The 26,408-nt window shown below is 43.4% G+C and overlaps 1 protein-coding gene across 13 annotated transcripts in view; it reads left to right on the forward strand.

Moving 5' to 3' along the window:
* The first annotated feature begins 299 nt into the window (after positions 1-299).
* Positions 300-26,408, forward strand: part of RBFOX2 (RNA binding fox-1 homolog 2) — a 277,497-nt gene continuing 251,388 nt past the window's right edge. For 4 of the 13 annotated variants that reach the window (XM_041755049.1, XM_041755056.1, XM_041755052.1 and 1 more), the window contains exon 1: positions 303-615. In XM_041755049.1, coding sequence (XP_041610983.1) covers positions 427-615 — 189 coding nt within the window. In that variant the 5' untranslated portion in view covers positions 303-426. Of the gene's footprint in view, positions 616-26,408 lie in introns of all 13 variants that reach the window. The other 9 variants (XM_041755051.1, XM_041755050.1, XM_041755063.1 and 6 more) reach the window with 5 other exon arrangements.

The raw sequence follows: 26,408 nt of genomic DNA on the forward strand, positions 1-26,408 counted from the left end.
TGCGCCCGCCTTCCCGGGGCTGCCACAGTGGCGGGTCGGCGGCTCCCGGCCAGTCAGCTCGTCCCGGCCCGGCGGGTGGCGAGGGGCGGTGTGAAGGAGCGGGCGCGGGCCGGCGGGCGAGCTCCGTGAGCGCGAGAGGCGGGGCGCGGCGGGCCGGGCCGAGCCGGGCCGGGCCGGGCCGGGGGCGCGTGTGCGAGCGCGGGGCCCCGAGCGCCGGGCCGCCGCGGAGCGCCGAGCCGCGAGCCGCGAGCCGCCAGCCGCCAGCCGCCAGCCGCCGAGGGGCGCCGGGCCCGCGCGCACGCACACGCACGCACGCGGGGGCGGGGAGGCGCGCGCCCGCCTGTCGCGACAGTCGGGGCCGAGGCCCAGGGGGAGGTGGCCTGTCGCGGGTCGCCCGGCTCCCGGAGGCGAGGGGGGCGCGGGCGGATGGCGGAAGGCGCCCAGCCGCAGCAGCCGCCGCAGCTCGGGCCCGGCGCCGCTGCCCGGGGGATGAAGCGGGAGTCGGAGCTGGAGCTGCCGGCGCCCGGAGGGGGAGGAGACGGAGCCGAGCCCGGCCTGAGCAAGCGGCCGCGCACCGAGGAGGCGGCGGCCGACGGCGGCGGCGGCGGGATGCAGGTGACCGCGCGGGACGGCGGGGGCCGGGACGGCGGGGCGCGGGGGGCCGGGACGGCGGGGCGCGGGGGGCCGGGACGGCGGGGCGCGGGGGGCCGCGTGGAGGTGGGAGGCGGCCGGCCGGGGCCTGCGGGGGCGCGGGGGCGCGGGGGCGCGGGGGCCCGGCGGCCGAGCGGGTTCGGGCGGGGATCGAACGCGGTCGAGGCGGGTTCCAGGTCCCGGCCCCTTCCCGGGCTCCCCGGGCTGCAGTGGGAGCCGGGGGTCCTGGCTCAGTTGCCCAGGGGGCCGCCGCGGGGCGTCGAGGGCCGGGCAGCGCTCGGCGCACGCGGGGCCGGGGCCGGGGCCGGGGCCGGGGCCGGGGCCGGGGCGGGGCCGCGGGGGCGACCAGGCTCCTCGAGGGCCCGGGGGATGCGGCTCAGCTCGTGGGCGGCGAGAGGCGCGGGCAGCCGGGCGGTGGGTGGGCACCGTGCGGCCGGGGTCCGCAGCCCCGCAGCCCCGCGAGCCGAGCGCGCCCGCCCCGCCCCGGCCCGGCCCGCCCGGCCCGGCCCGCCTCGCCAGTCGCTTCCAACGCGGGCGAGGACCCCCAGCCGCTGCCCAACGTCCCGGGGCGCCGGACAAGGCTCCTAGGGCCGTTGGGAGACCGGGTTCGGAGTTGTGGACTCCAGGACGAGCCGGCTGATCGCGGAGGGAGTGGGAAACGTAGTGGTGTCAGTTGACTCCGTAGTTCCAGCAGGAGCTGAAACCTTCGGACCTTTTAGCATCTGGTCTCTGTTCTGAAAATAACTCGCTGTGAAATGGTGGAGCTCACCTACCCGTTGTTTACACATCTGCCCAATTCTCTTAGAATCGTAGAATGTTAGAGATGGAAGGGACCAGAGACATCATCTTTTCCAGAAGTTCTTGACCTGGATGGACTCGGAAGACTCTTAGGCAGAACCGTTTACGTGCACTTTTTGGTGTGTGCGGGGGAAGTCAATTGTTTTCCTCTTTGTGTTTTTTTTTTTTGGGGGGGGGGTGGGTGGGGGGGGGAGTGTCCAAGCCTAAAATGTTGTAGCCACCACGTTTTGTAGATGGGGAGTCAGAGGTCCAGAGAAGACTAGTGACTTGCCTAAGGCCAGCCAGTTAGCTTGTAGCAAAACTAGAACTAGAAGCCTCCTCTTCTAATTCCTATTCCTGTGCTCTCTCCATTACACCACTCTTGGAAATCCCTGCAGTGCTAAAAGACTTCCTGTGCTCTGCTCCCTGCTTTTCAAGGCTCTGCCCGACTTCCTGTGTTAGAGACCGAGCTGTATTTGAGCCTGGCATGTTTGCTGTGTGCTTACGGGTCTCCCTCTGCAGAGGCCGCTCAGTTACTTGTGTTGATTTGGATAAAGTGACCCTCTTGCTGTTTGTTTTTTAATTCTTTTGTTTTGTTTGCCTGCTTTTGTTCTCCATTAGAACTGTGTCAGGCAGAGGGATTGTGAGAAGTAAAAGCTCAGGGCCATGGAAAAAAATATCAAGGAACATGGGGAGACTTCAGGTGAGGTGGATTAACGTGAGCTGATCGGAAGGGGTGACTGGATGTGGGTGCTGGTGAGCACGGCCTCCGCTGGGTGTGTGCCTACATTCGTGTGGGTCTGTGTTCATTCATTGTTTCTGTCAATCACTGTTAACTCTAAGGCTTCCCCCCTCCCTTTCCTCTGCTTTCCCCCGTGGGGCCCATTATTTGCTGGTTGGCTTCAAACTGGCTAAGGATAGTAGTATCTGGAAATGGAGCATCGCATAGGGACTTTGGAGTATGCAGAGGAAGGAGTCGGATTAGGCTCTTTGGGTACAAATGGGCAATTTAGAACTATGGCACAGAGAATCTTTTTTTCACTCTGTGCATTTGTGGATCTTTATTTTTCAGGTCATGCATTATCATTGCTGTAGTTCTGACACACCATGTCACACAGGTGTTCAGATCATCATTAATCTAGCCCTCTGCCTTCAACTAGCTGTACACTTCGGGGAAAATCCCTGCTTTTTTTGGGGCGGGGGGGGGGCCTCTGTGTCCTTAGTTGTAAAAGAAAAGGCTTGTACACGATTATTTCTAAATTATCTCTTAAAAAAAAAAAAAAAAAACCATCAGATTCCTTCACCTGAAGGTGTACTTGGTGTTTCTAGTCTGGGTGGAGAAGACAAAACTGGGTGAGAAAAAAAAAAAAAAAAAAAGAGTGCACGTGTGAGTGTGGGTGTATGTGTGGTTTTGTGTGTATGTGTGTAAGTTTCAGAGGAACAGGAGCAGAGATACCCTAGGGTGGATGCATGTTACAAGTCATTGCATAATTTAGAGCCAAAGTATGCAGAGGATTTGTGCTAGATGAAGGGGAAGGTCATTCCTGAAATGGTCAAGGGAGGCTTTATGGGAAGGCTGAAATTTGAGGTATAATCTGAGTAAAGGAGAAGTAATGTTCCTGAAAAGATAGAATCTAACATTCAGTGACCCACACTTGTAGCACTTTGCTGTATCATTGTGATAATAATAATTATTATTTAATACTCATTTAGCTAATATTGATATTTAATACTCATTTAACTAATGTTTATTGAGCAGCTGCTATGTGCCAGGCTCTTTTTTAGAGCCTAGGACACACGGCAATAAACAAAGACTCTGCTCTCATGTAATAATCTCGTGGAAAGAGACGGTAAACAAATCAACAACTGTTATTATGGGGTGGTAAGTGCCAAAAAGTAAAATAAAGCAGAGGGAGGGATGGAGAGTGAAGAAGATGGTCAGGGAAGGCATCTCTGATAGGTGGGTTTAGAATGAAGTGAAGGGAGGGGATGGACCATTCAGATACTTGATGGAAAGGGGTCCAGGTGGAGGAACTGTGGGTGCAGGGCCATTGAGAAAGAAGTGCACTTGAGAAGAAGAGGCCAGTGGAGCTGGAGCAGGAGGAGCAGGGGAAAGGTAGTCTTAGAAGGTGATTGTGGTTGTGTGGAAATGTCTGTAGGCCCAATACAGATACACACTTAAAAAACCTAGAGTAGCCAACCCTTTTAGTATATGGTGTGTGTGAAAAAAATAGTATATTTTTTTTCTTATAGCTTAACACAAATGGAATTTTTCTGAGGCCATATCCTGAGCCATAGCTCCTTCCAGGAAGCCTTCCCTCATGACTTAGTTCACACCAGTCAGGCTCTCCTCTGGCCTCCTGTTGCATTGATGCTTAATTATGTATCATCTTGTGTTGTCCCTTGTTTTATTCTTATTTCCCTAGTGAGACTGTAAGCTTTTAGAAGACGGGAACTATATTTTCTTTGTTCTGTCTTTTGTTTTGGGTACATAGTAAGTGCTCGGTGCCTTGTGAAGTTGAAATTTATGTTTTACAAATGATTAAGGGATGGAAAAAGTCATGGAATTCAGGAGTGAGAGTTCGTTTATGAAATTCCTGAGTCTTCTGAGTGTCAAAGGATTATTATTATTATTATTATTATTTTTTTTTTTTTTTACAGAAAGAAGTCCTTTACTAGGGTTAAATTTCCAAGGCTGCTTACTAAATGTAACTACAACTTGAAGCTGTAGATTCCAAAGCTAGACTCTGTTGAGTTACAGCCAGGAAGCTTTGGGAGTAAATCATTACTTCCCAAAGTGGGGTAGAGAGGACATAAGAGAGCCTCTGGTGCTTATGTTATAATCATTCTGCTAAGTAGGAACCATGCTAAGTAGGGAGAGAGGAAGGATTGTACTTTTCAAGGGCAGTATTCAGAAGCTTTATGTGGACAGAAGAGGAGTTAGTACAGCTCTGGAAACAGTATAGGAATAGAGAACCCTGAGTGGGGGGGAGGGAAGAGACATTCAACCTGAAAATTGAAATATGATTTGAGAAATGTGGTTAGTCGTTAAAGAGGGTGCTGGAAATACTGTACTCCAGCCTGGTGGAAAGCTAAATGAGTAACAGGTATAGGTATAGGTATATCATTTCACTATGTAAGCAAGTCTGATATGTGTGAAACTTGGGCTTTATAAAACATACTGGTGAGTGAATGCTTTCGGTCATCTCTTGTAGTGACTATAAACAATCTGACGAACAAAAATACAGTTTTGTGTAACTTTCTAGGAATTTAGCTGCTGTATAAATAAAGCAAGGAGCACCTTAATTATTCCTGACAGCTTTCAGCAAAATTCTTTATGGCAGTGAAATATTGGCGTGTGATTATTATATGGCCAGCTAACTGCTTCTGACCATTGAATCATAAATCTGGTATAGTGAAATGGACTCGGCCATTGTTCATATTAGTGGTTGATTCTGGTAGTAGGAAAGCTTTTTTTCTGGTCTTAGGGCAGGGGTTCCAGGTAGCCTATGATTGCTATGTGTTGCTACATCCCTTGTAATCTGTCTTTCCATTTGCTTGTTTCTGGGTTTCTTTTCTCCTAGGTGGATGTCTCATTGGACTTCTGTTGGGTGTTTGCTGCTGATGCTGTACATGGTGCTACCATTTGAGTAGAGCTATAAAAATAATGTGCTTTCTTTAAAAAAAAAAAAAAAAATTTCTTAGAGAGATGGCACTAGAGCACTGGTGGGGGCAGAGGGAAGGGAGAGGCAAGCTTCCCGCTGAGCAGAGAGCCTGCCGTGGGGCTCCATCCCAGAACACTGGGATCATGACCCAAGCCATAGGCAGACGCTTCACCAGCTGAGCCACCCAGGTGCTCCAATAATGTGCTTTTCTTCCCAGTAATTTCATGATTGATGTCTCACAGAAATTGAATTTTTCATTTCTCCTTGTCGTAGTCTCCTCAAACACCATAACAAAATAACCAAAGTCTGGGTGGCTTAAACAACAGAAATTTATTTCTTTTTTTATTTTATTTTTATTTTATTTTTTATTTTTTATTTATTTATGATAGTCACAGAGAGAGAGAGAGAGAGGCAGAGACACAGGCGGAGGGAGAAGCAGGCTCCATGCACCAGGAGCCTGATGTGGGATTTGATCCCGGGTCTCCAGGATCCCGCCCTGGGCCAAAGGCAGGCGCCAAACCGCTGCGCCACCCAGGGATCCCCCAGAAATTTATTTCTTAAAATTTTGAAGGCTAGAAGTCCAAGATCAGGGTGCTGGCAGATTTGCTATCTGTTGAGGGGCTCTCTTCCTGGCTTCTTGCTGTGCTCACGTGGCCTTTTCTGGATGTATGCTCCTGGACACAGAGAGATCTCTTTCTTCCTCTTCTTATAAGGGTACTAATCCCATCGTGGGGGTCCTACCTTTGATACCCACACCCTATCACCTCCCAAAGGCCCCTTCTCCTGCCCAAATACCATCACACTGTCGGCTAGAGCTTCAACATAATTTTGCAGGGCCACAGACATTCGGCCAATAATACACAAGAGCCACAAATACTGTAGATGGAGAAACTGAGGCACAGTCACTTTAAAAATTACTGATTGTTTTCAAGCCACACAATGAAGCCTGTGAACGTAACACATGGAATGTCTTTGAGAAGGAGAAGGACAGATCTGCATTCAAAGTAGAACTATTCTTTAGGGTGACTCACGAGATTATCCTGAGTCGAATTTGTCTCCCAACTCCCTCTCCTATTTTGTAGCCACCTTGTCATGTTTTTTTCTCTCTCATTCTGACATGTGAACACAACAGAAGCTAACTAGAGTTTTAACTTTCATTTTGGTATAAAACAGACTGGTGCAGACAGGCCTCAAGATTACAGGATTGGGGAGAAAGACACTCACGACACCACTTCGTGTAAACAAGAATGTTGCCAGCACAGCTCCGGTTTGACATCTCTCAGGCCGTCAGTTTGATGCCAGGCTTTCATAATTTGTGGAAACAGTAAAGACAGTCATTTTAGTGAATGGCTTTGCTTGAATTTTTGTTGATATGCATTTGTAAAGCAGAGTAAACGCCTTTATTCTGGTGCCTGTGCGCACTTCCTTCAAAGACCGGAGGGAAGAGCATCAGGGATGATGGGAAGGAAATGGCAGTAATTGGATGAGCAAACAGATGGAGTGAGGGATGGCAAGTGCACTCGGTGTTTTAGGTGGCCCCTAGGAGTATTGAATTTCTTATTCTTCTCCCCTACAGCCCCAATACAAGCAGGCAGCTTACATGGCTAAGGTTTCATTATCTAATCCATCACAGATCAGCTTGAATAAACCCATTGGTTGGCGCTGATCTAGTTAGGAGGGTAGTGCAAAGCTGCTTGAGCCAGGGTTGGGGCAAATCGGATCAGAACTGCCATGTGAATCCTGGACATATTTCTGTAATTTGGGTGGGTAAAGTCGTTTGGGAAATCACTTACTCAGGAGAGAGCACAAGTGAGCTATCAGCCATGAGTTTTTTTTCAGATGTTGTCATAGGGACTCTGAGGGGAAAGTTATAGAGGATTTGATATATTTCTCTGGAGTATAGCCAAGTTGCTTTGATTATTTGAGTCTGAACATTTTTGGGTCACTAATGCTCACTAATAATCTTTTTTAGAATCACTCAAAGATTCCAGTTGTGATCACTTAATTATGACTATTTTGAGTGAATCTGGCATCGATCTGACATTGTACGGTATGGGTCCCCTCTCAGTTTTAAAGAGGAAATGTTGTTACTACTATTATTATGATCAACCTTAATGTATACAATTATATCTAATATCTGTGTATATTTGAAGTATAGGGTAGTGAAAGAAACACTATTTAGAGTTTTTCATTTTTGGATTTGACTCCTGGCTCTTCCACTTAGCAGATGAATGACCTTTGGTAAGATGTCTAACATCTGAGCTTCTGATTACACATCTGTGAACTAGGAGAATTAATACATACTCTAATGAGCTGCCGTAATGAGTAACTGAGATGATTTAAAGTGTCTAAAGCCCAGCAGTAACTGTTTATCCCTTGCCTCCCTTATAACCTGCTGTACAGCACTCTGTGAGTTCCTGCTTACTGCTTGATCAGCATGGAGTGGTTAATGCGTTTCTGATTGATTAAGTGTCAGAGTTGGGGACTACTAGAGATGAACAGTGTGTTGAACTGAATTTGCTCGTCATCTGGGTGGAGGAGGTGAATGGGCCTGGTTGTTGTGGGCTTTCTAGTTAGAGGAGGAAGAGGAGAGGTTTGCTTCTTTGCTAAGCACTAAAAGAGCTAGTGAGTTATCACAATGCCTGCATTGAGCATGTGGACATTTCCTGGAACCTGTAAGATCTCTCCTGGGAATGTGCCTGACATATGTGCTGGCTGTTTGGATGGTACCGGGGATGCAGGAGTAAGTGAAAATGTCGGTTGTGTTGCAAAAGGTACAGGGTTTGCTAGTTAAGTATATTACATCAAATAGATGGCGCTTTTTGCTCTCATTCTGGTTTGTGGAAATAGAGCTGGGATGCCTTTGTCTCTTGTGGTCTCTTCTCCAGTCTCTTCAAACCTGCCTGCAGCCTACTAAGAATCATCCACCTAAAAGAGCTTAAAAACCCTTGATAACTCATCTTGGACTTCCAAATAAAGTCCATTCTCTTCCTTGGGCTCCTTCTGGCCTAACTTCTGCCTGTCTTTTGTAGCCTCATCGAATTTTCTGCAGTCTACTCCTGAGTCCGTGTTACTGGGCTTCTAGTTTCCTAAGCATGCTGTGCCACGTGGGCTCATTCATACATCTGTGCTTTGGTTTCTGTTTTTTCTACCTGACATTCTTGCCTCAACATCTCTCTCTCTCTCTCATCTGTAAGGCTTAGTCTTCAAGAGTCAGTTGGGATATTGACTCCTCCAGGCTGCCTTTTGTGTCTGCTCCCATCCCCTCCTGCATTCCTGCCAGTTTCTAAAACTCTGGGTCCATAGCTCTTTCAGGACATTTTGCTTTACCATTTGTTCAAATATCTGCCGGTCCACCAATACTCAAGGGATCCTTTGGGATCCGTAGGATTTAGCGCTGTGTCTGTGCCCCAGTAGTCAAGAAACTATCATTCTTGTTGAATTGAACTTGGTCTTTCTGATCCTCAGTAGGGCCTGCAGATGGCTTTAATTGTTTCTCCAGATTTTCCCTGGGGGGTCTGGCTCTTGGTCTGCTTTCCAGCTCTTGTGAAGACTGGGTGTTGTGGGATTTGTGAATAGTACCTGATCTTTCCATTGATGTCAGGGTTAAAGGTGAGAAAGGGGTCTTTGAAAACAGAAGCTGGTGTGGAATTTAACTGTTGAATGTGTTGGGTGGGCATGGCAACCTAATGTTTAGTTTCCTGTGCTCAGATATTAATTGAGTGCACGTGTGTATGTGTAAAAAGCACCTTTGTGATGGTGTGGTTAAGGAAAAGAGAGGAACCACACAAGTAAGGAGCAATTAGAGCTAACCTGTTCCAGTTCATTGGAGTAGTCTGTTGATCTGCCTTTTACAGTGCTGCTGAGAGATTCTGGAGTGTTGCAGTTCAGAGATATTACCACCATTTGGGACTAAGCCCATTTGATCAACTGTGGACCTTAACCTTTCTCTTCTCAACCAATGAATTTCATAAGCTATTACAGCTTTTTTTGTGGATATGGGAAAAATACCAACTGAGACACCTTACAAAATGCCTGCTGTTTTTCAGATCACTCATTGGATGTGCTTGAAAACGAGGAAGCTTGATACAGTTCTTTTAAACCGCAACCTTGGAAACAGACTCATAAATTTATTTTACAGGAATCATCTCTCCTTGTCCCTTGTTTTCCCTGCCTCCTTCCCTATCAGCTTCTGATTGGTGCTTCTGTCTGTCTAATCCTTGCCTGTTCTCCAGCCTTGAGACTTCTTTTACTAGTTTAGTTGGTGCCCCTTTACAGGTGACTGGATATATTTTATAATGTCTCTGGCTTTTTGCATTCTGAGGTAAGCAGGTTCTAAGAAGGGAATGAGAGGGAGAGTGCCTTCTGACGTGTCCTGCACATACGTGGCATCCAGAAATTTCAGCTGGGGATTCCAGGCATGCGACACATGATAAATATTGCTTATGAAGTAGATGACAATTTTGAATTGCTAAATGATAATGGTTGAGTAACTGCTTAGAAACTCATCTTCCCAAGGGTGGAAACAGCCTTTGAAGTTTAGACTTCCCATAGTACTTGGGTGTGTTCAACCATAATACTTGGGTTTTTTTAGGGACCTAAGTCCTCAGATAATACCTTGGTATGTGGGATTTTTCCCATGTGAAGGCTGGTTCCTTGGTTTCTCCTCTGCTGAGGAAAAGAGATTTTGCACTGAGTATTGGATATTTTATTCCAGGCATGTGGTTTCTGAGGAGGCATACTGTTTATTTTTCTTTTTGGCTGAATTGATTTTGTCGGATCCTAATCATAAATATCACAGCAAGGCATGATTTATCATGAAGGATGGGCAAAGTTGTTATGGGAATCTCTTAGTGATGGGGGTTTACTGTAGGGGAGGTGGTGGGTGGTGGGCAGAAATGCTACTAGTAGAACTAGAGGAAGTGCAGACCTGGACACTCTGGAGTTTGTGGGCCCCAGCTACTGCTTGAGTTGGAACACTTTTGGAGCAGAGGCTCATGGGAAGTTCTTCCATTTGCCTTATTTTGAGCAGGTTTTTCCTCTGCATATTGGCAGCTGTTAGGAGGAGGGGGTGTTAATTGCTGCCAGCCAGAATGATTTCCAAAACAGACCTGTGTGGATTTCATTTAGGGCCTTACTTCGGGGTATGTGGTTTGTCCTGAGTCAGGAGGACTTTGGTTCCATTTTCCTGGAAGTTGGTGGGCTTCCATGAGCCTGCTTTATTTATCTTGGATGGTTAGGCAAGTAGAAAAGCAGCTGCATAGTTAGCCCTTGTGCATGGAGCTTAGTTTCATAGGTCATCTTCCCCTGGGGATTTTTATACAGTTACATTTACAGCCTTAAGTTTTATTTTCCTTTCTTTTCCTTCTGCAGTTCAGTACTCCACAAAAATTCTGAGGTGGGTGGGTAATAATTTCGGGTTAAAAAAAAGTAAAAAAAATTGTTTTGGGTAAAAGGCAGGAATTGTTTCTTACTCCCCCAACCCAGTCCTTTACAAAAGTCTGCAGATGGGATTGCTTATCCCCTACTCAGACTGTCTTGTCCCCTAATGCGCTGAATATGTGGCTTTGACAGCTTTCACCTGCTATTTCTTGGTTTCCAGGGGATGGGATGGTGGGATTGTGCGATTTCAAAGCAAAACCTGGCCAAATTGGAAGACATTTTGTGGTGGTTCCCAGCGTCCACAAAGCTTAACTCATTGGTTTGCACCTCATACAGACTGGCAGGAACACTGTCCCTGTCAATAGCTGGCACAATGGGTTTGAGGACTTTGTTGGAACTTCAGGAAGTCTCCACAATGGCTGCCTCTCACAGTGGGAGCTTTGGCAAGGCTTACTGGGAGTTGGTAGGGCCTGTTTTGAAAGCTTGTCTCTGGTCTTAACACTGCTGTGTATCTCTGTGAGAAAGCCAGGGCAGACTTGTTTGAAGAATGGGGAGAGGTGCTACGCAGCTGTCACCGATGTGGGCCATTTTTATATATGTCAGCCTGTGCCATCCCGACATGCAGGGCTTGCTGTGTGTTTTGTGTGTTGTATTAACATTTGATGTCATAGTCTGACTTGTGACTTTGAGTAAGTTGATTTGGCTAATTTTGATATCATCCTGGACTTTGAAGTGTTGCTGGTCATATTTAAAAGGTCTGTGTGGGGGCTTAGAAGTTACTCTATCTATACTGCTTATATGCATTATAGACATATTTTTTGATTCCTCTACTTGGTGTTATAGGTCTCTAGCTGCTTGTTGTGATTCCAAATAGATCTTTTTGCTGCAGCGTTTTTGCTTTGATCTATGTTTTACAGCGTTGGAGATCCATTGGTTAACTTTTGAATTTTGCATACATACAGCAGAAGTCTTTCAGAAAGGTGCTTATTATGGACCATTAGTGATTTTTGTCAGCTGTGTAAAAATGCTGTGATGAACAGATACCCATGTTATCTGTGTGTATGTGCAGTTTTCCTTTATGCTTACTTCGCATTTCTGTTTCTCTAGGAGTGGTTTGGATAAGTGTTACCCTTCTTGGGAAGCCTCCTTCAGGAAACCTTTGTGTTTTTTTCTTGGGCTTGTGTAGGGACCATTTACCCTCACTGAATTTGAGCTTCACTATGAATTGTTTTTTCAGTGTTAGTTTTAGGCAAATAGTAAATACTTGTTTGGCTTAACCTTATCCTAGAGTTTGAAGAAACCTAAACAATTTGTCAACTATTCTTCAGTTAAAAAAAAAGTATTAATTCCAATATAAGAGAAAAGCCTAACTGGTCCAGTATCCTGTTTTAGGTGAGGAACTTGTAATTCAGAGTGTCCCAAGCTGTTTTCCATTGATTGCTCTTTGAGACATGGGAAGTAGGTGTCATTGTGCTGAGAAGAGGAGAATCAAGTAACTTTGGAATAGAGTTAAACAAAATTTGAACTATCACATTTTAATTTTCACAAGCAGATGCAGCTCTAAATTTACAAGAATGTATTTATTGAAGAGTTGGGTTCCTCAAGTATTCTCTACCCCTTCATTAAACAAATAACCCCCCGTTGTTGGTTTCTTGTGTTATTCCTCTCCTTTTTTTCCACACAGATGCTAGCAAACTCTCTGCCTGCTTGTGCACACTGCTATTTTCACTGACTACCAGAAGTTATTTTTTGTTTTTTTTAAGATTAAAAAAATTATTTTTATTTTTTAAGATTTTTTATTTTTAAGTAATCTCTACACCCAGCGTGGGGCTGCTTGAACTCACAACCTCGAGATCAAGAGTTGCATGCTCTACTGACAGAGCCAGCCATGCGCCCCAAGGTTAATTTTTTTTTTTTTTTTAAATGTAACACGGTCTATTAGCGTTTTCATGAATGGGTTCTGGGGTGTGTGTCCTGCTTAAAAAAACTTTTTCCCACTCCAAGATTATAAATAATGGAATGGGCTTGCAGACAGAGCTGAGGTGGAGCTCTGGCTTTTCCATATCATAGCTGTATGATCTTGGCTAAGTTATTTAAACTTTCTAAGCCTCAGCTTCTTCCCTTGTGAAACATACTATAGGATTAGTGTAAGAATTAAAAGAGATGCTGTAGGGGTGCCTGGGCGGCTCAGTCAGTTAAGCATCTGCCTTTGGTTCAGGGCATGATCCCAGAGTCCTACATCAGGCTCCCTGCTCAGTGGGGAGTCTGCTTCTCCCTCTGCTCCTCACCTTGCTTGTGCTCTCTTGTGTGCATTCTCTCTTAAATAAATAAAATCTTTAAAAAAAAAAAAAAGATGATGTGTATAATGTGCTTTTTATTAGTTCAGGGCATGACATAATAGATGTTCAATATATAATAGCTATTTTTATTATAATTACCAAGCCTTATTTTCTGTACCCCAATTTTTTTTTTAAAGATTTATTTATTTTTTAGAGATAGAGAAAGAAAGCATGGGAGGGAGGGGCAGAGGGAGAAGGAGAGAGAGAATTTCAAGTACATTCTCCACTGAGCATGGAGCCGGCCACACATGGGGCTTGATCTCAGGACCTTGAGATGACCTGAGCTGAAATGAAGAGTCAGATGTTTAACTGACAGAGCCACCCAGGCTCCCCTGGACTTTCTTTAAAAGCAGGAACAGTCTCTTAGTCTTTGTATCTCTGGCTTCTCCATAACTGTCAGAGAGATATTATAATAAAAACCCAGTGAATATTTGTTGAAAAAATAAATCAGTCTTTATAGGACCTATTTGTAAAAGTCTTTCTAATGATTTTTGTTGCTTTTTCTGTAATCGCCATCTCTGGATTTGGAGCTTGGTGACTAAAATTGCATGTAATATACAATAATTAAATTTATATTATGTTTTATAGTTTATAAAATGCTTTGATATAGTTCTTGTTTATTCCCTACAACGAACCCAAAAGATAGATGATTCTTTTTCCCATTTTTCAGATGGCAAAGATAAACTTCTCTAAGCTCATGACTAGGAAGCAGCCAGACTGAGGCTTCTGCCAGCTTTAATGGCTCTTTATTCAGTGCCTGTTCTTTGGGCCTTGTGCCCCTAAGACCGAAGGGTATGATTGAGAAGGATTGAATAGTAAACATGAACTTCAGTGTTTTCATGAGACATATATTTAATATTGAAAGCATTTTGTCCATTACCTAACAGTTGATTCATGTAGAAGTCAACACTGATCCCCAGTTTCTTTAGTAATTTGCATCTACCCAGTGGGTTTTGTTTCCTTCCAATTTTGCTATTTATTAATGACAAATATTCCACATCCATGATTCTTTCCAGTCAGAAGTTCTTTGAAACAATGCCATTGGCCTTGGCTGGTCAGAGGATGGAGTCATCTGACTCACCCATCCTGTAAATGGCCCCACAGATAGCGTAGGTTTTGAACTGGCTGTGGAGCCTGCCTGTGACCTTGTCAGCCTTGCCACGTTCCTCTTGATGGACATGTGGTCCTTGGTGCCAACCAGGAGTATTTCTGCCGCACGGCACAGACAGGTCCATGAAGTTGCTGGTGTGGGGTCTGCCTGTTGATAGTGTGCCTGCTGCTACTGCACCAAGCATGGAAAGTAGCCTTGTTTTGAATTGGGATTTTGCTAAAATTTAGTGTGTACTTGTATGTGCCAAGCATTGTGTTAGATGCTTCATGTGTTTGTCTCACTTTCCAGTAGTTTATATTTGGGGGAGATTCAGTAGGATAATTAGTTGCTCTGTGTATGGTAATTTGTTGTTATTGTTTGCTTGTTTTTTGCCTCAAAGTATCCCATCTCTAATTTTATTATTGTATCCCATCTCTAATTTTATTATTGATCAGATAATAGATCAGCAATAGATAAATCAATGGATTGATAATGGTGGGTAGGTATGAAATGAGAGCTGAAGGCATCTGGGAGTTATCTGACCAGCTCCCTGCTTCAGTCAGGTAAGGGAGATGATGTGCTCACTTCAGTTATTTCAGGCTCAGAGAGCGTGTATAACAGTGAGCAGTAGGCTCAAACCTTTGGCTTTAGGTCTAAGTAGAATCTTTCATTTCTTAGTCTTTCTTACTATCCTGCTATGGTTTCTCTGAGGGTTTCTTATGTGGAGTCTTCCCTGCCCCCCACTTATCATTTATTTTTTAAGCAAATAATCACATGGTGAATGATTAAAAATACGCAAAAAAAAAAGTCTCTGCCTTTCCCCAACTACCTAGTTTTCTCCTTGGAGGGAACCAGCATGGTTAGTTGTCTGAGTATCCTTTCAGAGGTAGTACCTAGATAGTATTTTCTCTATTCCCTTTCAAAATCTCAAATGGTTATTAATATGCATATTTTCTATACTTTGCTTTCCTCTGTATTTGGGGATCATAGCAGTGTGTAGATTTTTTTTTTAAATTTATTTGTTAGGTTTCTGGAATTAGGATCTATCTATCATGGGCTACTGAGATAGCTATGTCTAAACGTCTCTGAAAAAAATAAAAAAATAAACGTCTCTGGTAGGGATGACCCTGATTGGCATAGGACCTCATAAAGTGGGAGTCTGCATTTCATGGAATCACAGAGTCAGAGACCTAATTTTTGTTCTTCTTTTTTTTAATGTTTCAGGTTTTTATTTTCGGAGACCTAATCTGCATCTCTATTCTTTTATGTGATTGCCCTACAAATCTCTGACTGATGGTACCTTTGAAGATGTTTGGGCAAAAGATAGGCATCCTCAGCCTACCCCTGTCCCAGTCAGCTGCTCCTGATCCTGTCTTTTTGTGCGAGAAGGGCCCTTGGTTCAGATATTCTATTTGTCATTGAGTTAGTAATGATACTCAGGATCTGCCTTGAGTCATTGCACATAGTATCTTACTGGAGTGTGATTTTATTCAGTATGACATCTTCTATACCAGACACATCTATACCAGACACACAAAATGTCCAGTTTATTTTGATTGAATGTCATTGCTGTCAGGAGGCGGTTCAGTGAACCAAGTCTGGTGTTGAATTGTGAGAAAGGAAGGTTTAGTTCCTAGTAGGTGTTTGTGTCTCAGCAGCCATAATTGCTGTTGGTTTCACTTAACCCCTGTGTTTGTGGAAAGCCCAGGACCAAGGGGATACTCTACATCCTTGGGATATGACCACTCTGGCACTGAGACTTGGTGCAGAGTAAATATATAGGGTTCAACAAACACAGAATATTTTTCTTTTGTTTACTAGACAGTGGATTCTGATTCAGACGTAGCATTAAGGATTGCATGCTTAGGCTTGACTCTAGCTACGTTAACCTTTAGAGATTTCTGCATTTAAAGGTATGAAGTAAAACTGTACTTTTCAGAGTTAGCTTCTGCAGTGGAACTTGGTCTTTACAAAGATATTAGAGAGGAAGTAGCATTTTAGCTGTTTGGAGAATGAGGCCAGTGGGGATGTGTCTTGCACTCTAGATGGATGCTGACCTCCATTATATGGTGATGCTAATCTCACCGAACAGTCCTTATGGTCCCAAGGCTTTGCCATGAGTGAATGAATCCTGCTCAGTCTTTGGCCCCATGCAGTGAATGGAAGCAGGCGGGGCACCAGATGCTGTGGTGTTTCCCCTGTTGCTTCTTCCTTCACACCTGGTGTAAGGTTTCCAGGCATTTGTGCAACTCGATAGCAGAAAGTGCCTGTCTTAGCAGTTGAGAGATGGGTTGGCAGGTGGCTCAAGTTACTCCACGTTCCTGATAACAGCCACTGATCCATGCTGGTGGCTGCTGGGGGGTGGGAGCTGTATTGCCAGTGCTTTCCTCAGCAGGAATGGTGGTGTGGGTCTCTCTGGTGTTTCAGGACTCCCAAGAATGTGCCTAAGGCAGTCTGAGGGGTCTGGCCAACATCTCTAGGGAAATAGTGCAATTTGAGAAGCAGATCTTGCCTTTTGAAGAGATGGGTCTTAGAAAATGGTGACACAGGAGCAGAAGCACCAATGTTAAAAATATGAAGTACAAGCCCAAGGAATAGAACTGGTATTTTGTTATCCAATCTCTTAACTTAAAACTCGGTTAAAGACTGGAGTCCGGTAGTGCTAGGCACAGTGACGACTAAGACATGAATTTGCAGTGGGGAAGTAGATGTGTACACAGATAATTTTCATGTCATGTGATAATTGCTCTGATAGAGGTATACACTGACTACGTATGTCAAAGCCTAGTACTTTGGGCACGTATACTCTGTGTGCAACTCTATTGGGGCAATTATCACACTGTATTAAAATACTGGGTTAAAAGCCATGGGTATCAGACTGCTTAGATGCAGATGATCTCTATAGCTACTTATCTGTGTGTCCTTTGGGCAAATTACTTACCTCCTCTTTGCTTCAGTTGTTTATCTGTAACATAGGGAACATAGTTTCTACCTGGCAAAGTTGTGAATATTAAATGAGCGAATACTAAAATGTGTTTAGAAGAGTGCCTGGTCCATGGTAAACACTGTGTTACCTGTTGGTAGTGGTGGTGGTTGAGGCACCAAGCAGGGGTACCAGAGACCAAGGCAAACACATACTGACCAGGGGCAGTGCAGAGTTCAGTAGTTACTGTATCCTCTGAAAGATTTTTAGCACTAACCATGCCAGGTACTGTACAGAAACAAACGAATGAAAAATGTTAACCAACCTTGTGATTGTGTACAATACACAACGAGAGTCCATTTTTTTTGAGGGTTGTGTAAAAAAATATTAATGTGAGGAGCTTCAGGATCCCATGGTAGTTTGAAAGAAGGAATCGTACTGTTCCTTTGGGAGTTGCATTGGAGTCCCTCTGCTTTCTTGAAATTTTGAAGATAGGCTGTATTTCTTTAAGGTAGGACAATACTTATTTCAGGCAGGTATTTCCTGCTTTTAAAAAAACTTTCAGAGGAGAAACCATTTTATTTTTTATTTTTATTTTTTAAAGTTTATTCATTTGTTCATGAGAGACAGAGATAGAGGCAGAGACACAGGCAGAGAGAGAAGCAGGCTCCTGCAGGGAGCCCGATGTGGGACTCGATCCCGGGACCATGACCTGAGCCGAAGGCAGACGCTCAACCACTGAGCCACCCAGATGCCCGAGGAGAAACCATTTTAGATCAGAATCCATCCGTCTATCCGTCCTTTCTTACCACCACCCCCCCCAAAGGGAAACATTACTGATATGTAAATAACTTTCATCGTTCCTTATAATAAAGGTAAACTTTGGGGTGCATGGGTGACTCAGTTGGTTAAGCATCTGACTTTAAGCATCTGTCTTAGGTCATGATCTTAGGATCCTGGGATGGAGTACCTTGTCAGGCTCCATGTTCAGGGGAGAGTCCACTTCTCCCTCTCCCTTTTCCTCTGCCCCTCCCCCACTTATGATCTCTCTCTCTCTCAAATAAATAAAATCTTAAAAAAAGGTAAACCTCTCATTGTGTAAAAGCCCCTTCCCTCTCTTTTTAAAAGTAATTTCTATGGCCAACATAAGGTTCGAACTCACTACCCTAAGGTCAAGAGTCACACACTCCACTGCCTCATCCAGGCAGGTGCTCCCAAAGCCCCTGCTCTTTTGCTTGGTCTTTCATTCAACAACATTGGACTGTGGGGTTACAGAGTTAAAGGAATGTTATAATGGAACCTGTGAAACACAATGTATAGCTAAGTGTGTAGGCAGACAAATGGGTACTCATCTTTCCTGGGGGTGGGGGTGGGGCTGTGTGTGTGTGAAAAACCACATACCCTCCATGAGAAGCTGTTTTGCAATATCTGCTAAAACATAAAATGAATGTATTCTTTGACTCAGCAGCTCTATTTCTAGGAATTTATCCAACAGATATTTCTGCATCTGTATATGAGAATATACATTACAACGTTACTTGCAGTAGCAAATAGTTGAACAAAACAAAACGCTCTTTGACAGGAAATCGGTGAACTAAAATAAGATACATTCGTAGAATGGAATATCATGTAGCCGTTACAAAGAATCAGAACAGCTCCACATGAACAAACATTAGAAGACTCAAATACATCCCTGTAGAAATGCAAGTTGCAGAAAAGTATATTATGCTACTGTTGTGTAAATAAGAAAAGCATATATTCTTGTACATACAGACTCTCTTTGCCAGGAAACACAAGATTCAGATAGTGGGTTGCCTCTAGGGAGAGTTACTGAGTGACAGAGAAGTAGGTATATAGGTGAAAACTTAGTTATTGTAGTAGCCTTTTGTGTCTTTTGAGTTTTGCATTACATACTTGTATTATTTTAAAAATTAATTTGTTAAAATGACGTAGAGTTGTAAGTATAGGAGCTATTTTACTTACAATACTTGACTTTGCTAATTTTCATAGAAAAATGAAGTCATGTGTTAGAGCAAATGTGCCAGATTTTCTTACCACAGAGAAAACAATAGATCATTTTCATTTTGTTTGTCACATTGTTTATTAATATATAGGGTGTTACCCATGCTTATATTTATTATTATCTGTGTCTTATTCTGTAAGGCTAAATCCTCTGATTATAATAAAAATGCTGATATGAAGGGATGGATAAATGTAGACAGGATTACAAATGTAAATCATGTGAGAAATGATAGGTGTTGAATACGTGTATAGGTTGAATTATTCAACAATGCAGACAGTTCTAAAGAGGCAAGGGCAAATCATAAAGTGAGTTGAAAAGAAATAAAACAAGTTAGAACCCTTACCTTAAGCCAGTTTTCTTAAGAAATGTTTCCTCACTAGATGTATACCTAGGGGTTTCTGTAGATTTTTTCACATTGGAATTTTATGAACTAGTGGACTTAAGAACAGCCTTTCATTCCAGACCTAACCTGATGGTAATAGGGAATCTTCTGTACCCTGATAGGAGGAATGAGTGCAGTGTTTCTGTGGGAGCATAACAGAGTGATTCTTATCCAGCTGGGTGGCATTGGCCCAGCAAGAACATTCTGCAGGAGCTGTTGCTGAGGATTGAGTGAGTGAGTAGGGGCTAGGCAGGGAGAGGAGAGGGAGCAGTATGTGCATGGATGAGGTGTGAGAGGAACTGCAGGTGGATCAGTGGGGTTGGAATGGAGGGCATGAGGACATGGGTTTTCCCAAAGTGTCTGTGGTGGTTAGTTCACCCACAAACAGCTGTCCCCTTGGAATCGTATACCGTTGTTCTCAAAGTTGATGTAATGGTAATGGTGATTGGATTATCCCACGGCTCAAGGAATATAACCTCATGGTAGGTGGAATTGTGACACTGTTCATCAAAGAAAAACAAAAGAGAACAAAGCAAACCTGTATTTGGTTATGTTGTATGTATTTAGTTGAGCTGTCTTCTAGCAGAAGTCCTTATTTTTCTGCAGCTGTCTTCATCCTTGAAGAGGCCTTCTCCCTGTTTGGAATCACGGTTTGAGTGCTACATGGAAACAACTTGAACCTGAAGTGTTCCCTTTCATTATATTTAAGTTTATGTGACGTACTTTCTGCCATGCAGGCAGGCATTTTCCTCTTCATAGCTTGGAATGCTGTACCAACAATGTTTTGTCCATCAGAGGTGCTCAAAAAATTTTATGAATGTTAATGTGCTTAATCTCATAGTATGCCAGGGTAGGTGGCAGGTAGGCAAGTGATTTTTGTTTTGTTCTGTTTTTTTCATATCATATATTAGTGCATTTTGGTTGTTAGTGCCTCTTAAGGAGAGTTTCTCCTCGGAAGCTGAAATATCTTATGCTTTGTATTCACTCAAAGAAAAATTATTCTGGAAAGCTTGAACCAAACCTGGTTAGATGCTTCTGAGTTATGAGGGAGGAATTGAAATAAACTTTTTTAGCTAAAAATAATTTTGCTCCCAAGTTTCCAAAAATGGCTGACTAGAAATGCTTTTAAGATACTTGTCTAAGCTACCATAAGCCTGAGGGTCAAGAAAAAAGTTTAGAATATGTCTTGAAAAACGATTGGCTCTGTTTTGCCAAAGCTTTTGCCAAGCTCCTTATTCCATAATCATCTCATGGGACAAAAGCTGGTGGAAAGTGTTATGCCTTGAATTTGGTAGGGACCTAGAGAGTCTTTAAGTGGGACATTAATGCTGCCTGTTTCTTCTGATGGTAAACTTGTGCATATGGAAGGCACGAGGGTGGGTGGAAATGGGACATTTAATTCTCAAGATATTGTACAGTTCCTTATGCTGATTAATTATTTAAAGCCCTTGTTTCCTGCTGCAGAGCAGTTGTGCTCTCAGAGAATATTGGTTGTTGTTCACAGAGAACCAAGGGACAGGTCTTTAGCCTGTGGGATTGCCATGGATGCTCTTTTAGCCCCTTCAGGTACTTCTCTGCGTCTCACTGACTTATGGAACTGAGAGTCACTTACACTTCTGGGCGGTGCTTTTTATTTGTTGTATGGTCAGGTATCATTGGAGCCTATATTTTATTTTTCATTCTGTGCTTTACTGATTACCCAGAGGATCTCTTTGCAGCAGCAGTATGTGCCGTTGTTTGGTGGGGATAGCTTAAGAACCTGGAAAGGCGTGTTGACTTTCCTTGAGGTTGCTTAGAATTGTAGAATAAAATATTGAATTAGAATGATATTTAGAGCTTTTCTTTTTTTCTCATAAAAACCACTCTTTTAAATAGAACCAATATAAAGCCATGATGTTTTTCCTTCCTAAACTTAACACCTGTTTATTGAGCACCGAGTGTGGAGGAGGTAAGGCAAAGGCAAGGTGGTTAAAGCTCAAGTCAGAGGACCGCTTTTCTTCAGTTTGGGAAGAAAAGTAACCTGCAGGCAGGATGTCCTTGACATTTTGAGGAGAGGAGAGAAATTTTAGAAGTAGGTACTGTTCTAGGGTAGCGAGAATTCATCAAAAAGTGGAATAAAAGGATTACTAAGTCTCAGTTAAGTGCCAACGTGGATTGAGGTGGTTCTGATGGTTTCTTAACTTTATCAGAACCTACTGAGAAGCTCACAGGTGTAGCCAAGTGTACCCTGGGCTGGGCAGGGGGAAGCTGGAACAAATATGTGGTCCAGGTGCAGGAAGAGGGTGGGAGAAAAAGGACAGGGGCTTGTGATACGAATTTGAGGTCTTGATGTTGGGAGAGTTTGGGTAGTGATGATTCCTAAGGGATAGTTACCAGCTGGGTGATACTGTGGAGAAAAGCCCGCTGGAAATAAATAGGTTGAAGAACTTGGAGGCTTTGGAAGGGTTGTCTGCCTGAGTACTCACACTACTGAGGACTAAGCATTGGAATCATTGGTCAGAGTGACAGAACGTCATGACAGTTGAGGAAATAGAATGATGTATAAGCATCAACCTGGTTGTTTTCTTTTTTTTTTTTTAATTTTTTTTTATTTATTTATGATAGTCACAGAGAGAGAGAGAGAGAGGCAGAGACACAGGCGGAGGAAGAAGCAGGCTCCATGCACCGGGAGCCTGATGTGGGATTCAATTCCGGGTCTCCAGGATCGCGCCCTGGGCCAAAGGCAGGCGCCAAACCGCTGCGCCACCCAGGGATCCCCAACCTGGTTGTTTTCAACTTAGGTTTTGCCCACCAGGGAACATTTGGTGGTGTCTGGAGACATTTTTTATTTTTGTGGCTGTCGTAGTGCTGCTAGTGTCTGGTGGGTAGAGGCAGGGGTGCTGCTTTTACACCCTGAACTACCTAGGGCAGCTGCCTCATGAAGAGTGATCTAATCCGAGATGTCAGTGCTGAGGTAGAGAGACACCCTGCATTAACTTCGTTGATTAAAGGTAACAGGTAACAGAATATGGTTATTTCTCCTTCCTTCCACTCTGCTCTGTAGAACTCTGCACATCCATTTGTTCTTTTATTTAAGAGATCATGTATGTAGCTCCACTTACGTGCCACATAGCTTTCTAGATAGGCATTAGGAACATATAGATTAGTTAGATACCACTTCGTTTTTAAAGTTTATTTTAAATTATAATATGCAAATATATTCTTACAAATAAAAAACCAGAAACAAACATGTAAAGCCAGTGGTGACTTTGACCACCACCTGCAATCTCTGTTCCTTCTCTAGAAGTAGCCAGAGCTGTCAGTTTGGGATGTGCAGTTGAACACAGGGTGCCTCCCGTGTCTATTTTTTCTTTCTCGTATATGCTATGCCAAGAGGTTTGCTTTAGAACATTGCTCTAGGCTGCATGTTTCTTAAAACGGGGACCAGGTATTAGGTTTCTCTTTTTGGCTTACACATGGTATACAGTTGTCACTCAGTAAATGTTTGATGAATAATGAATGAAATGAATTGATAGAAAAGTAGCAGTGGGGAGAGCAGAGAGAATGCCAAGTCCTAGTAATGGCCCTTAGGTTTTGGAAGGCTGTGGGATATGATTATGGGGAAAATGAGTTAGTATAGAGAAATATTGAGAGAGTGAAGAAAAATTCAAAACTGTAGAGGTGTGAAAGGGTGGGGCACGTGGACAAGGTGATGAGCTGGTACACAGGCAAAGAAGGGTTTATGAAGGAACAGAATTTCATTGTATAGGGTTCAAGAGTTCAGGGAGGGGTATTAGGGGACAAGTCTTTTGAAGAAAGTTATTGCAGGTTAGCAATCAAGAAGAACTTACTAATGTAGGAGCTTTTTACAGAACTGGAAGAGTCCTAGAGTTCCTTTGGGAGTTGGTGTGATAGAAGCCTTGGTAGTTTCTGTTATGTTCTAGAGGAATTCTGTTTATGTACTTAGAGATGCGTACCCCTTTATATACCTAAAGGCTCTCTGTTTTTCACTGAACAGAATGTCTTAGGAAACATTTTGTTTCAGCTTATGCAGATCAACTTCATTCTTTTGAAATGACCACATAGTATTCCATAGAAAGTTTTTTTTTTTTTTAATTAATCATGATTTGTTTAAACATTCCTGTTGCTAGACATTTAGGTTTCCAGTCTTTTGCTACTATAAGCAGTGCTGGTTGTATATGTGTTCTTCTGTGCACATAGGTGCATGAGGACAGATTCTAAGAAGTGGAATTGTTGCTTTCTTTTTTTTTTTTTAAGATTTTATTTATTTATTCATGAGAGACACAGAGAGAGAGGCAGAGTCATAGGCAGAGGGAGAAGCAGGCTCCATGCAGGGAGCCTGACGTGGGATTCGATCTTGGGTTTCCAGGATCATGCCTTGGGCTGAAGGTGGCGCTAAACCACTGAGCCACCCAGTCTGCCCAAATTGTTAGTTTCTAAGGGCAGGTGCATTTAAATTTTTGATAGGTCTTGCCAAGCAACCTCCAAAATTGTATATTCCTTTGAATGGCAAAGTAGAGTGACTTTTTCCTGTCCTCTTGGTAAACTGTTTCCATGCTTTGATTTTCAGCAGTCTAAGTGAAAAATGGTATCTTGATCTTTTGTATATCTGTAATATAAGGGGATCTTTTTTTATATGTCTCAAATTCATTTGTATTTCTTTGTCATGAACTCAGGTTCGAAAGAATTTTTTTAATTGATAAGAACTTTTACGAATTAAGGAAATTTGCTCTTGTTCATGTTGCAAAATTTTCCATTCATTTTTGTCATTTGTCCTTTGAATTTGTTTGTAGCATATAAGTGTATGTATATGCTTGCATATATTTTGGAATATAGTTGAATATATAAGGTATTTTCAAATTTTTGGATCTTTTTTTTTCCTTGGGAAAGACCTCCTCCACTCTGAGATTTGTAAATAACTTTCTGTTAGTATTTTAATGGAACAACCTAGATTATAGTCTCAGTTCTATTTATTAGTTTGGTGATATCAGGCAAATGATGGAATTTCTCAGAGCCTCAGTTTCCTACACTGGAAGGATCAGATCAGATGATATGTAACATTGTAAGGAACTTTCAGTTACAGCATTTGTTTGCTTTAGAGTGAAATTTACTTTGTGTAGTGTGGAGATTTGAAGTTGGCAGCAGGGATAGGGAAAGAGATAAAGAGGTTGGCAGGCAGACGTGGAAGGAAGGCAGGCAAAAGGCACAGAGAACGGTGGAGAGAGAAACCAAGACTGTGAACAAAACCCAAAACAGCCCTAGAAAAAAGATGGAGGAAAAGCAGAGGAAAACAGACACAGGAAGGTAGCCACTGAGACCCCCCAAAAGGAATACATTTTTCATGTCATAGGAGACCAGACACATTTTGGATGCCTTTGTTCATTCCTTCTTCCTCTGTTCCTCCTTCCCTCCATTTCCCTTCCTTCTTAGAATAAAGATGAGTGTAATACAGATTGTGAATTAGCACAAATCCTAAAGTGCAAAAGTTAAAGCTTCAGTCTTCTTCATGCTGCACATACATAATACTTAAAGCCAGACGCTTTGAATGAACTCTTTGCACCCTAGTGTGTGTTGGAATTGTTATTTTAATACTGATTTATTGTCTAGAATCAGTCGCTTTCCAGGTTTAAATTCTGTGTTTAAATATCATGTACAGGTTTTAATATTCTTCTTTTTTTTTTTTTAAAGATTTTATTCATTTACTCATGAGAGACACACAGAGAGAGAGGCAGAAACACAGGCAGAGGGAGAAGTAGGCTCCACGCAGGGAGCCTGATGTGGGACTCAATCCCAGGACTCCAGGATCATACCCTGGGCCAAAGGCAGGCGCTAAACCGCTGAGCCACCCAGGGATCTCCCAGGTTTTAACATTCTTGTAAGAACTATCATAACTTCTGCATTTCCTGCTTTTAGATTTTAAATCTATAAAATTAATAATGTGTTCCTATGTGTTTTGTATTTTATGTCAAGACAAGTTTCCCCCACAGATACACAGATAATTTAAGAAGCCTAGCTTCTGCCTTTGGACACACGTCTTCTGTGAAGATTTGGTCTGAGTTACTCTGACGCTTCCCTGTTAGTTGCCCTGTCTGCTAGGCTTGGATGATAGTACGTGCCCAGCAATGTGTAGTTAACTAAAATTCTCACGTGACTAGACCCTCTGAAGTGTAAGATTCAATTATTTCCATTACTTACTATTTTTTAGGGGGGAGGGGCAAAGGGAGAGGGAAAGGAGACTCTCAAGCAAGCAGATTGCACGCCCAGCACAGAGCCCGACCCGCCTAGCACAGAGCCCGACCTGGAGCTCCATCAATCTCATGACCTTGAGATCATGACCTGAGCTGAAATCAAGAATCAGTTGCAAAACTGACTGAGCCACACAGGTGCCCCTCTGTTACTTATTTTTTAAAAATCATTTTGTACTTTGCCCTAAGACCCTTATTATGATTATTTTTTCTTTTTCTTTCTTTTTCAAAATATTTTATTTATTTATTCATGAGAGACAGAGAGAGAGAGGCAGAGACACAGGCAGAGGGAGAAGCAGGCTCCATTCAGGGGGCCCAATGTGGGACTCGGTCCTGGGACTCCAGGATCACGCCTTGGGCCGAAGGCAGGCAGTCAACTGCTGAGCCACCTAGGGACCCCCTGATTCTTTTTTCTTGTTGCCTCAGTTGGGAAAAAAAAATCTTGAAGAAAATCATGTAGTTACTACCATGAGCATACTAAGTTGAATACACTATGGCCTTACAGCTGGTGGTGATTTCCTCTCACAACCTCCTTGTTCCCTGTTCAACCTCAGGGGCCCCTGCCCCCCAAGAGGGCCTGAGACATGCTTATCTATTAGCTTCCTCCAGTTGCCCTTCAAAACAGATGACTAGACTTACTCAGATTCTTGCTGGTCATCACAGCAGTGGTTGCCACCTCGGGCTCATTGGAAAGGAAGTTATTGTGGTTATTAGAAGTACGTCCTGGAGGAGAAGGGGATGGAAGTGTAAGTGGCTTTGGCTGCTGAACTGTGTTACTCAGAGATTGGCTCCTACAAGGAGATGCAGGGGCCTTGGATGTTCTCTTGTTCTAAGGTTTGATAAAAAAACTTTCTTCTACACTTGCAGAGGATGGCTTCTTTTGGAAAGACCCACCTTCACTGCTTCCTCATTTTGTGCTTTTAGATCCAGT

The sequence above is a fragment of the Vulpes lagopus genome, chromosome 5 (genome assembly GCF_018345385.1).
Source record: "Vulpes lagopus strain Blue_001 chromosome 5, ASM1834538v1, whole genome shotgun sequence".
NCBI classification, from domain to species: Eukaryota; Metazoa; Chordata; class Mammalia; order Carnivora; family Canidae; genus Vulpes; species Vulpes lagopus.